The 12868-nt window shown below is 47.2% G+C and overlaps 1 protein-coding gene across 1 annotated transcript in view; it reads left to right on the forward strand.

Moving 5' to 3' along the window:
- The window catches only part of XYLT1 (xylosyltransferase 1), a 306125-nt gene that overhangs the window by 85634 nt on the left and 207623 nt on the right, over nucleotides 1-12868 (forward strand). Inside the window, exon 2 of the mRNA XM_072835915.1 lies at nucleotides 7409-7447. Coding sequence (XP_072692016.1) covers nucleotides 7409-7447 — 39 coding nt within the window. The remainder of the gene's footprint in view (nucleotides 1-7408; nucleotides 7448-12868) is intronic.

The following is a 12868-nucleotide window of genomic DNA, read 5'->3' on the forward strand; positions in this document are numbered from 1 at the left end:
GGACGTCTAGACAGAAAGCCCTGTTGTGCGAGCACCTTGATGGCTGTGTCAAGACCCTGAGAAGGAGCCGAGAGGAGCCACACGTCCCTGGGGAGGGAACGCTGGAAAGAGGAAGGTGGTTGACAGGGTTTCTGGGGCACCGTTTTAAAACGGACACCAATGGGGCCCCTGGGTGGCTCAGTTAACCGTCTGCCTTTGGCTCAGTTCATGGTCCCGAGGTTCTGGGATTGAGCCCCGCATGGGGCTCCCTGCTCAGCAGGGGGCCTGCTTCTCCCTCTCCCTCTGCTTGCTGCTCCCCCTGCTTGTACTTGTTCTCTTTCTCTGTCAAATAAATAAGATCTTAAAAAAATAAAAAGGACACTAGAGAGCTCCCTCACCCATTCTTGGTGAAGGCACAGCAAGGAGAAAGCAGACTATGAACCAGGAAGTTCCTACCAGACACTGAATGTGCCACCACCTTGATCTTGGCCCTCCCAGAGCCTCTGGAACTATGAGAAATAAATTCCTGTTGTGTCTCAGCCACCCATCCTCTGATATTCTGTTCTAGCAGCTCAGACTAAGACACCCCATTGTGGAAATTTCTTGAGAACGCAGAGTGTGAGCAGCAGAATTCCATGGGCACCCCAGACCCTTGGTGGCTGGCTGGGGCCCGGAGGTGAGAGGCCCTATTCCTGGCTCCTGCCTGGTTGTCTTTGTCACCATGGATGCTTTCAGCCTTGTATTACCCATGCTCCGGTGCAGGGCTTCCCAAGCTTCAGTATACATAAGACTCCCCCAAAGCTGTTTAATAAAAATGCAGATTCTTTGGCTCCTTGCCCAGAGATCCCGACTCACTAAGTTCGTGCTTTTGGAAACACCAGGAGATTGGTTAAGGTGCCGGTTTCTGGCAACTTCCATACTTAAGGGATGGAGCCAGGACTGGTGCTTATCAGACCTGTGTTTTTGGGCAAATTATCCCCCCTGAGCTTCAGTTAATCTGATCTGTAAAATGGGGAGCCCGATACCTTCCTTGGCAGAGTTGCAAGGATTTCGTGTGCTTGGCACCGAGTAAGCACAGACGACAAAATAGCTACATTTACCCATTTCACTGCTGTCGGATGGGATTGGTTCAGCTGGCATCAGCAATAACTGGCCATGGAGAAGAATTGCAGTTTAGTGGGTTGGGTGCGGAGAGGTACGTCTTAGCCTTCGAAAGCCTGGAAGAAAAAAAAACAAAGCAGAGATGATTTCCAAGCTTTTAGCCACACACCAGACATTTAAAATACCTGGTTTTATGTAACGTCGATGACCAACCATGATTCAGTGGTGTCCCATTTTCTAGATGAGGCAGTGACTCTGTATCTGGGTCTCCATGAGACCGCCCCTTAAGCTAGTGTCATTGTTTACTAGTGCCCCCCTTTTAACTTGGGGGGGGAAACCTAGACAGTAAATTCTATCCTCTCTTGGAGCAGTTCTGTTAGACGATACGGTGCCACCTGTTCACATTGTGTGAGTGAGAAAAGTAGAGCTCACAGAGGCTAAGAAGTTTGCCCATAGTCACAAGTCTTACGGAGTGGTTGTTAATCTGCTGAACTGCCAAACCCTAGCACCTCGGGGTATGACTGTGTTTGGAGACCAGGCCTTTACAGAGGGGATGAAGTTAGTATGAGGTCTATAGGGTGGGTCCTAATCCAATCTGACCGGTGTCCTTATAAGAAGAGATTTGGACATCGAGGAGACACCAGAGATGCTTGGACATGGAGGGAATAATTACATGAAGACAGAAGGAATATGGTCACTTGGAGGCCACAGAGCAAGGCCTTAGCAGACAGTAACTCTGCCTCCGAAATGATGGAAAAATACATTTCTGTCACGTGGGCTACTCAGTCTGTGGTACTTGGTGGTTATGGCAGCCCAAGCAGACCGATACATGGGTTATGTGTGACTTCAACCCAGGGCTCAACCCTAAACGTGCACTGTTTTCCTCTGCGTGATCTCTCTTTGCCTCCTCCTGGCCCCTTAGTACAAGCAACAGCATCTCTTTAGGTCTGTGGCTTGGCCTCCAAAGTCTGCTTCCACCTGGCGGTCTCCAGCAGGCAGGAATGCTGTTGGTGAGATTTTGTTTCTTTCCATCTCTGATCCTATGAAAAGCTCCTTACAATTCCTGAAGCACCTGGTGTTTGATGGCAGCTAAGAGTAAGGCACATCTGCTGATGGTGGAAACTTCTATCATCCATCAGAGGGCTCTCCAGGAAAGCGGGCCATGCCAGCCTTCTGAAGTGTCTTCCCACGTGTGTCCATGTGGATGTTGTACTATAGGGCCTGTTGTCTATCTGCTGACTTGATGGGCCGGATGGGAAAGTCTGGCTCTGAAGACTTGAGTCACAAGATTGTCCCCTCCACATCAAAGCCATCACTTACCACCCAAGAGCAAACACTCTCTTGGGAGATCTTCAAAGCGCAAGAAGAGAACACCCCTTTCAACGACTGAGGCCAAGCTCAGAGCTCAGTACCGACCAGGGGAGCCAGAAATGTTTGATGCATGCATAGAATGATAATGAAATCCCTCCTTCTCCTGCCTCTTTTCTTTTTTTAAAATAATTTGAGAGAGAGAGAGAGAGTGCGCGCACACAGGGAGAGGGAGAAGCAGACTCTTTGCTGAGCAGGGAGCTTGATCTGGGGTTCAATCCCAGGACCCCTGGGATCATGACCCGAGCAGAAGGCAGATGCTTAACCAACTGAGCTCCCCAGGTGCCTATTGTCTCTCTTTTCTTGAGGAAAGTTTAATTGCTTATTAAAACTAGGCTTTTGACCTTGATGGGCTCAAAAATCTTGGAGCCTGGCTTCCTGGTCGTACCAGTGAGACTCATGAGGTGCAAACAAGTTTCCTTTCTCCAGAATCTGTAATCAGACTCCCGCCTATTATTTAAACAGTTAGCTTTGGGAATAGAAGTGTACACAGAGTCACTTTAACTCATTTCTGGCTCCCTCCTGGTGCCCACCAGGCATAGTGCTAGCTACTGAGTTGGAACTCAGTAAATATGTGTGGATGGATTTGGTTCCCTGCTGTGGTGAAGTGAATGTGTTCACAGTCATGGCCTGTGTGTTAATTTCTATCAACCATGTCCACTACTTAAAAAAAAAAAAAGATTCTAGTAGTTAAGGTGTTGCTGCTGATTTGCTGTGAGTGTTCTTCCTTTTAGGAGACCTTATCCGGGTTGCAGGATTACTTTGAGTTGAAATTGTGTTCTCTGGTAGGGCTAATATAAAATTGTGGAGCACAGGTGTCTCAAGTGCAGGGTGCTGGGGTCAAACCCAGGCTTCAGCACTATCTATGTAACCTTGGATAGGGTACTCAATCTCTCTGGTCCTCCGTTTTCCCATTTCTATAATGAGAATAATGGTAATCTACCTCACAGGGTTGTTACAAGGGATCAAAGGTGTGATAGATACATGTATAGAGGTTACACCAGTGTGTGGAACATGGTAAGAACTTAAGTTATTAGCCATCACTTAGCTAGTAACTTACTATGCTACTAATTATTACTAGTGTTTATGACTGTTCCAAACCTTGGTCAAATAATATGCCCATGAGATAAAGTTGAGACCACATCAAAGCAATGAAAACTGTCTTTATCTTGAGGCAAGAAGATTCCGAGCAGTCATTTCCATTAACGTCATTGTAATGGTATTTAAATAAATTCAGGAGGACTGATACATTTGGCCAAGAGGGGTGAAAGCTAACTCCTATATAGTATAAGGTCCGAGTGGTCGAATTTTCTCCGTGCAAGGCTTAATGTACAGCTCACATGGAGTATGGCACATAGCAGGTCCTAAATCATAGCTATGAATTATAGTTACATCAGGTTCCTGGGTTTTATTTGCAGACTGAGGGAGAGTATGTATCCTTTTGTTTCCAAGGCTGGAAGTGTACATTATGTTTTGGTTCTATGAAGGTCAATCTTTAGAAAGTGTATCCGTTAGTTACTGCCACAGTGATGGCTGTGTAACAAATGACCCTAAAACTCAATGGCTTGGAACAACAGGCGTATATTCTGTAAGTGTCTGAAGGATGGCTGATCAAGACTGGACTTGGCTTCAAACTGCAGGTTGGGTATAGTTCTGTTTGTTCCATTGTGTCTCCTCCTCCTTGGACCAGCAGGCTGCCTGGAGCATGTTCTTGTGGTGATGGCAAGAGCATGAGAGATCACATTCATCACGCAAATGTGTTTCAAGCCTCTGCTTATGTCCCGTTTGCTAACCTCCCCTTGGACAAAGCAAATGAAACGGGCAGGTCCAAGGTCAAGGAATGGGGAAGAATGCTTTGCAGAGAAATGCCAAGTCCTGTGACCGGAGGGCATGGCCCTAGGGAGTGGTGAAGTACGCAGGCCCCTGAATCCATCTACCTAGTTCCCTATTTGACTTCCGCAACATAGTCATTGCAATAGATGATATGAAGAGCTTTCCTCACTTAAGGCAGTTCCATAGCTCCCGGTACCTGCATTAAGATTCCGAAAGCACTCCACTGTAGCATCCGAGCATGTTGCAAATTCCCCTTTGGCCTCCAGGAGCCTTTTCCCTGACAGACAGGAATTTACTCTACTGTAAACCAGAGAGTCCCAGTTTAGACAGACACGATGGATTAGGCAAGACAGCATCATTGACCCGGTTCCACTTCGTTAGCCTTTCCAATTAAGGAGGATGTTGCTGAAAGTGAGACCTCACAGATATATAGTCATACCTGGAATCTTCTGGATGGAGCCTGTGTAGGGGGGGGGAGTCTTCTATTTTGAATGTGTACAGAAGTGGGGGGAGCAAAATTTTGTTGCAAGTGAGCCCCGCGTGGAAATGACATGGCCACTTGGAATATTCGGTCTTCTTCCTGGCTAGGTCATTAACATGCTGACTAGATAAGATTGGCCCCTTGACCACATGCCAGTAGGGTTTCTGATCTTGGAATACCAAATACAGAGTTGGTGCTTTATCATAGCTAGGGATCAGCCTCTGGGTCTTGTCAACTGAGTTGACAGTTCTCTGTGGTTTCCCAGGGACGGTCTTTTCCATGAAGTTGTTCTTAGGTGTTTGGGATGGCAGTCTCCCCTCTCTACCCATTTGGGATTCTGAGCAGTGAAGCATAAACCCTAAGCCATAGCCAAACGGGCCGTGAAGTACAGCTTAATTAATCTGGGCGCACACCCAACACCCCGGTGCAGTGATTCGCTAGGACCTGGCTTTGAGAATGAGGCTAATGTTTGAGTCTGAGAGGCAGCTTCTTATCTCCTGACTGAATCTAGATGACAACCTGAATGGCCAGAGAGATCAGATATACAGACTGAAGCAGAGCTGAAGACCTCCCAAACCAGGAGGACGGCCTTGCCTCCCAGAGACACAAGTGAGCTCTGTCCAGTAAGCTTGCTGATCACAGGGAAGCTGAAAGAGCAGGGTTGACTCTCCCTGTATGTGAGGAGGAAGAGGCTGGCTGGAGTGGGCTCTGTCCATGAAGAATGGCTAAAGCAACGAGGCAGCTCACTCAAATGGCACAGCGAGTGTTCACGCCCATATAGCTGCCACTTCTTCACCCTTGGGAAGCAGCCGGTAAAGGTTATAACAGAGAGGCCCAAAATATTTTTTTAAAGACTTCTCCAAGTTCCTTTATGGACCAAGGCTATAATGTCTGAAGAAGAGGAGGAGTGTTCCCCTCCATGCGTTCCTGGGCCTGAGGAATATTCCATGCCCAAGTGTGAAAATTAGAGTTAGATGTTCTCCTGGCAGTAAGCTTTGAGCTGTACCATTGGAGAACTGCTGAGAAACCGGATTCAGACCTGGAATTGGGGGAGAGGAACCCCTCACCCCGAGCTCAGAATGACTTTGGCATCATTATAAAGATCCCACAGAGGAGTCCTCAAGAAAGTGGGTGACAGTTCACCTAGGGTATGGGTTTAAAATGTTCCAACTTAGCTATACTTCCCTTTTTTTTTTTTTAATGTGGTAAGAACTCTTGAAATCTACCCTCTTAACAAAATTTTATGTGTATGATACAGTGTTGTTAACTACGGCCAGTGTCATACAGCTGAACTCTAGAGCTTATTCATTCTGCGTAACTGAAACCATACACCGGTTGAATAGCAAATCCCCTGCCCCAGCCCCTGGAAATCACCCTTCTGCTCTCTGCTTCCATGAGTTTGACTATTTTTGATTCCTCCTATAAGTAAAATCATGACATTTTCCCCTCCCGTGGTCACTGAAGCCATACAACAGCCAAGATACAAAAACAACCTATGTCCATTGATGGATGAATGGATCAAGAAGATGTATATGCATACTCTGGAATATTATCCAGCCTTCAAAAAGAAGAATCCTGCCATATGTGGCAACATGGATGAACCTGGAGGACATCATGCCAAGTGAAATAAGTCAGACCACAGAAGGACAAGTACAGCGTGATTCCTACACTGCCTTCCTATTCACTGTATAGGCCAGGGGGTGCTCATTTGCATAGCTTCCTAGAAGCCCATGTTGGAAAACCTGCTTGCATAAAGCAAAGCTTCCAAACTGAGCTTACACTTCAGGGCTCTACCATCATGCCCATTCTTTGTAAGAGGCAGCTTGAGGTTGCTTTCCCAGAAGCATGAATCCGAGGTGGTTAAGTTGAGACAACACAGTGCCGACAAAAATAGCTTTTATGTGCTGGGTTTCCTGTTTTCCTTGGAAACCACTTGCTGAAAACCACCACCTCCTCCCCACCCGTCCCTCCTTCCCCTCTACCCACCCTGTCCCCTACCTGAAGCGTTTGTGTTTAATGACCCACGACATTACCACCAAGCATTTCCAGTCAATTGGCTTTTGTAGAGAGTGAATTAATAGGACTTTTCTCTGGCCTCCTCTATTCTGAAAAGGCTCTTCCCCAGCCCATTGGAATATGCTACAAAACCAGGAATTAAGCTCTTCTTTTTCTGTCTTTTTGTTTTTCCTTCCCTCATTTTTTTTCCAAGACCAGACACAAATTGGTGGCCTTGCCCCTAGTCAGGACTCTATTCTTTCAGGTTTAGTTCTAATCCTCTTATGGATCCATCCTCTCCGTCATGTAGAGGATTTGAACACACTTGGAGATAATTGACAAATGTGCTTTCTTTCATATTCCTTCTACTTGATCATTTTGCATGATCTCCATGCAGGCATCCCTTTAACCTCTTAATGAAAAACTTGAGCCCCTTTAATCTTCTGGGTGTAGGAGGAAGTTGGGGGGAGATTGGGGATTGGGCCAAGCTCTCCTCATGAGTCGTGGATCAGGGGAGACCGTTGAACTGGCAGCCTTCCCTGAGCTTGTTAAACATGGAAGAGATCTGGCTTTGTTGGAAAATGATGCTGGGTTGTTAGTAGGTTAAGTTTTCTCCATCACTTACGTTTGTTTTCTCCTCTCTTCCCACAGGACCCTCATCCGAGCCCACCGATCACCCTGGAGACCCAGGTCAGTACCTTCCCATGATCTTTATCACTTATGTCTGCATGGAAGTTCGTGTACCAGCTCTCCAGAAGTTTTGGTGCACTCTCTTGGCTCCTTGACTCAGAAAGACTGGACAGGCCCATCAGGCCATCCTCCTGCCCATTGGGATGTGCATACGCATGCACCTGTGGGTTAACACACCAGCTGGTTGTGTGTGTGCATGCGCACGTGTGTACCCGGGCATCTGTGTACTCATCTAATGGCCTTGAAAGGCGACTTAACCTCTTAGCCCCCTTCTTCCCATCTGGAATATTACCATCTTGCAGGGTTGTGGTGAGAACAGCAGAAATTGGTGTCTGTAAAGTCATCGGTACATACTAAATGCTGGTGAGTTAGCTTTTGAAACCAATACACTGTTGCCTTTCTGGCTGGGCTTTAAGGGGAGGTATCTTTGGATTGATTCTATCCAGGGCTCTGAGGGTTGGTCACACAGTGACGAGAGGAGACAGGGTGTGGTCCTCATTCAGCGCCCTACAGCTAACAGTATTTGAGTGTCCGAGACAAGCAAGCCCGTTTAAACATTTCAAGGCTGAATAGCAGCTTTGCAGCTATTTCTGGAGTTCTCTGGCAAGGAGTTCTCTGCCTGTCTCATTCTGTAGGCTCCTCCATGGGGTCTTTGTTCTCGCCAGTGTCTCTGCCTCAGTCTACCCAAGGGGAATGAGCAAACCGATTCTGCTTCTCCTTCCTTGTTCAGGAAGGCCACACATGGTGGGGAAAGGGGGGAGCCTTCTATCTTCTCATTTTCCTGTACACACGCATTTAGTTATTATTGGCTTCAGGGATGACCACACAACAAAGCGGGCAGGAAAGAGCAGTGAGTGTGACTTTGAGGGAGGTAAGGACCCACTTCTCTCCTCCTCTTTGGTCGTCCTTGGTCTGGTTTTACCCAAACGTAGGCCATTCACATACCACCTTAGCCACATTGGCCGTATGTGAATCCCACCTGTTCTAAGTCACCTAAAAATAGATTTTCCTTAAATCAACTTAACTTTCATAAGTAGGCTTATCTTAAGCTGATGGTTCCTAATTAAGGCTATCTTTGACCTCCAGAGGATGCTTGGCAGTGTCTGAAGACATTTTTAGTTCTCTCACCTTGAGGTGGGGAGGTTTCTACTGGCAACTGGTGGGTGGGCACCAGGGATGCTGCTAACGATCCTGCAGTGCACGGGCCAGCCCACCTCCCCCTAGGAGAGAATGATCTGAACTAAAATGTCACTAGTGTTGAGGATGAGAAATACTGTCCCAAGGAATAATGTTGGTGAAGTCACAAGCATAAAATCACATGCTAGCTAGATTGTTTTTTTGCCCAACACTGAAATAAATATTAAACTAATAAAATGTGAGAGTTCCTTTTGAGTACCCCACATATCTTCTACATGTACTCCCAGAGGTGTGTATGCGGCACTTTGGAAAATCTAGCCCTTTCTGGTCTTTCCAGTGGATTTATCAGAGAACTTTCAGGGTGTGCTTTCCAAGGATGGCCCTTCTCTTCGTCATTAGTTCTTCCCTAGAGGAAAACTTAGTAGATGCAGGAGCACTCCTGGGCAAATGGTCTGTGTCCAGAATTCTGGAAGCCAAATCTTCTCTCCCAGGGTGGAGTGGCTGTACCCCGGCCCTCTTGTATCCTTCACCATAGAAACCATCCAGTCAGCCTTTCCAAACCTTCCAGGGGCAAGAATAGTCACATGCTGATGGCTTTGGCTGGCACATTGTGTGGGGGCACAGCTCACCCCCCACACAGGGACCTCTCTTAGAGTCATACTCATTAGCCCAAGGGAGCCGAGCCTCCATGCACAGCCAGCCATGGCTCGAGGTGGGCTTTCTGCATCCGTGCTACACCATGGGGGAGATAATTCACTTAGTTTCCACACCATTCCATCAGCCTCCTCTGGTTCCTGGTCTTTGGGGGAGCTGTAGGATATTGTTGTCTTTCCCAAGTTCTAACTTCCTGTGTTAAAGAGACTTGGAACCCAACCAAAGTACTAATGTTCTTCTGTAACTGTTGGCACAAGCCTGTAGCCAGATCTTCCGTTGTGCTGGGCCTTAGTCCATCCTAGGACTTAGCATGGGATCCTCCTCTTCAGCTGCCTCCAGGCAGGTCATACATGAGGGGCATGGATGGGTTTTCTGGCAGAAAGTGGTGCCCCAGATATTTACCCATATGGCAGGAGCAAGATAGCAGATGTGGCTGAGCTTGGCAAAACCAACCAAGCAGAGGTAAGTGGCAGATGTCTGAAGCCTGGGTCAGCTCCCACTTCTTTTCCCCAGTCCCCTTTGCTCCTAAGAAAGTTGTTACCTGCTTCATCCTGGAGCACAGGGGCCTCAGAGAGGCCTGCCTCTCAGAGTTCACAGTGAGCTGTGTCTGCACATCACACATCCATGGTTCAGCTTGCCCAGGGCCCAGTCTGGAACTGGGCAGGAACATGCGGCCACCTGGGGCCCCTTCCCTCCGTGCATTCATAGGGTCCCCACCCAGTGCTTGGTGAACCTGTGCTCATGCAGCTGTTTGGAGATGGGGGAGACAGATGGATGGGCTGCTAAGGACTCCTGCTGCTCCTTGCCAGTAGTACCACAGACCTCTGCATCAGTTGGCATCAGCAGGACCCTCTCTGCTTAATGGCCAGATTAATAGAATGAGGCAGCCTAGTAAGGTTTAAATCTCTAGTGTCAGCTTTCCCTCAGCGGGCTACCCCTGAGGTGTACCAAGGAAGCCCTGACTTGCAGTGGTGAATGCTTCCCTAGTCTCCAGAGTGTGGTTCCCCAAGAACTAGGGGACGGAGAAATGAAAAAGCAAGTGTGAAAGGAGTTTGAATTTGTTTAGCGGCGTTACCATGATCCCCACTGGCACTGACATTTATCATTTGCCAAGAACTGACTTCTCTTGTTGAATCCCCAGAGGCCATGATTCCGTAGGTGTTCTCATGATGCCAGTTTTCCAGGTGAGGTACCTGAGGGTCAGAGAGGTTAAGTAACTTGCCCAAGTTCACACTGGAAGTGCATAGTATTGGTGAGCATCAAACTCATGGTCAGAAGATACCAGAATCTATCTATCTTCTCAACCTCTTATTTTTCCAGGGAGGGGAAAAAAAAAGTCTCCTTGACTATTAGATTTGAAATAGCTCAGGCAAAGCTGGAAGGAGGGGCTTGATGTATGCAACCCAAGGTCCAGATAGATGGATGCTCTGCACAAGTATCCCCAGATGTACTTAGATAAATAAGTGGAGAGACACATGGATGACAGGTGAGCAGATACATAGATAAAGAGATATAATGTTTTCAAAAGTGAGTAATTCTTTGACAGATAGGTTGGCACAAGGCTTGTGGATAAAATGGTTTAAGCACTGGAGCCAATAAAAATTTATTTTTAAACAAAGATGAAACCTCTCCCTGTGCATCAATAGTGTTTTGATAAATTTAAAAGCTCATTATTTGATTCTCCCTTTCTCATTGATCCTCGAGATGGTTTATCATTTCTGAATCCACTCCAATTTGGCAAGGCCTCTTGTCATTTAATTTTAGCCTCTCTGCCTGCCTTATCTCTCCATCCGTTCCCCCCACCCCCACCCCAACAGTTTCACTGTCAATTAGTTAATAGCCTCTACTCAGATACTGATACCCTGGGAGTTGTAATAAAGCAACTCTTCGTTAGAGCAAAGATTTGTCAGTCTGGGTATTTGTGAAGTTGGCTGTACTTAGAAGGGAGCAAGCTTTCGTTTACATGGAGATTTCTCTTAGGACCGGAAGATGAAGGGCACCAGGAGGAAACTCCTGACTGCTCCATGTTCAACAACCAGCCAAGTACTCGAATATCTTTGATAAACTAAGGAGGAATGTAAGAGGAGAGGGAGTTAACTGTGTTCACTTTCTTTAAAGACGATCGGCCGGCCGTGAGGATGGGGAGCAAAGCTCAGGAATAAAATGAGAAGTGGATGGAAGGAAGTTAATACTTTAGAAATGATGCCTATGTAAATTCATTCATTCATTTGCTTACTTACCTACATAGTTCTGGGGCCAGGAGGAGGCCGGGCCTTGTGCTAGATGCTAAAGACATGGCGGCGAACAAGACAGAAGTTTCCTTGGCCACGGAGCACCTGCTCTGGTTGCAACAGTCTGAATTTCTGAGTAGATAATTTCAGGTAACAATAAGTGAGCAGAGAAAGGACAAACAGATTTGCAATCAGGAGCTGCTCAGCACCCTAGAGGAGCATGTTCAGGGAGGGCTCTCTGGAGGGGGAGTTTCAAGTTCAGGAGCTGAGGTTTGAGCTGAGAGCTTACAGTTGAGAAGGAGTCACAGTGATCGCATTCAGAACATCTTGCATATTACATCTGGATTCCTATAAAAATAATGCCAGTTTTCCTTAGAATCAATTAAGGCATGAGCTCCTTCAATGCCTTTGTGTCATTAGAACGTCAAGATGAATAAGGAATTACCTTATCAGGCCAGGGTGAAGGGAAGGAACTGGCAGGAGGTGGGGAGGAGGTTAGGGGGTAGAAAGGTGCTCATATTTGGAGCTGGCCTGTCAAACTGATGTCCAATGTGTCTTGCCAGGGTCAGAGGAACTTTGGATCTTAAAATGCTGTTCTGGGGACTTACATGAGAAATCTGGCTAATAGTTATCATTAGCTAATTAGCTGGCTCACATTCTGCTGAGCTACAGTCTCAGACAAAACCAGTGGCTCGCAACTGGGGGTGAATCCACTAATGCTGCCCAGGGGACACTTGGAAAGGTCTTGAGACATTTTTGTTAGGACTTAGGGGCCAGGGCAGTGCTAGTAGCATCTAGTGAGTAGAGATCAGGGCTGCTGCTAAACCCCCTACAAACACCCAAGAAAGAATTCCCTGCCCCCCAAATGTCTGTGGTGCCGAGGGCAAGAGACCCCAGTCCAGCTCATCTTACAAAGATGACCACAGTCGTGGAATTGTGACAATGTAGAAAAGTGTCATTTGTTCCTTCCTCAGTGTTGTTGATTCAGACGTTACCCTCTCTGGTTAATATCTGACTTTTCCCCACCTCTAGGCTGCAGCCACAGCACCTTCATCCCCCAGAGTCTCTGGGTCTGTCGATAGTGACCGACTATGCACGCAGAGTAATGACTCACCGTGCAAATGAGTGTGTGTGTGTGTCATAGGGAGAAGGGGAAACGCCTCTCCGAGATGGTTTCCTGGGATAGATGGCTCAACAGTGCAGAGAATGTGCAGTGTTGAGAAAAAGATGAAAATGCAGCTACTTGGCTTGGGTTCAGAGAAGGGCTGGCCAAGGCTCCTGGACCGATGGAGCAGGCTTTGCAAATAGCTCGATTTTGAGGCCCGGTTCCTTTTTCCGAGGCAGACCACAGCTGCCTCTGCGCAAACTTCTGTCTCCCAAAGCTCTTTCCCCCCACTCC

Source organism: Canis lupus, chromosome 8 (genome assembly GCF_048164855.1).
Source record: "Canis lupus baileyi chromosome 8, mCanLup2.hap1, whole genome shotgun sequence".
NCBI lineage: Eukaryota > Metazoa > Chordata > Mammalia > Carnivora > Canidae > Canis > Canis lupus.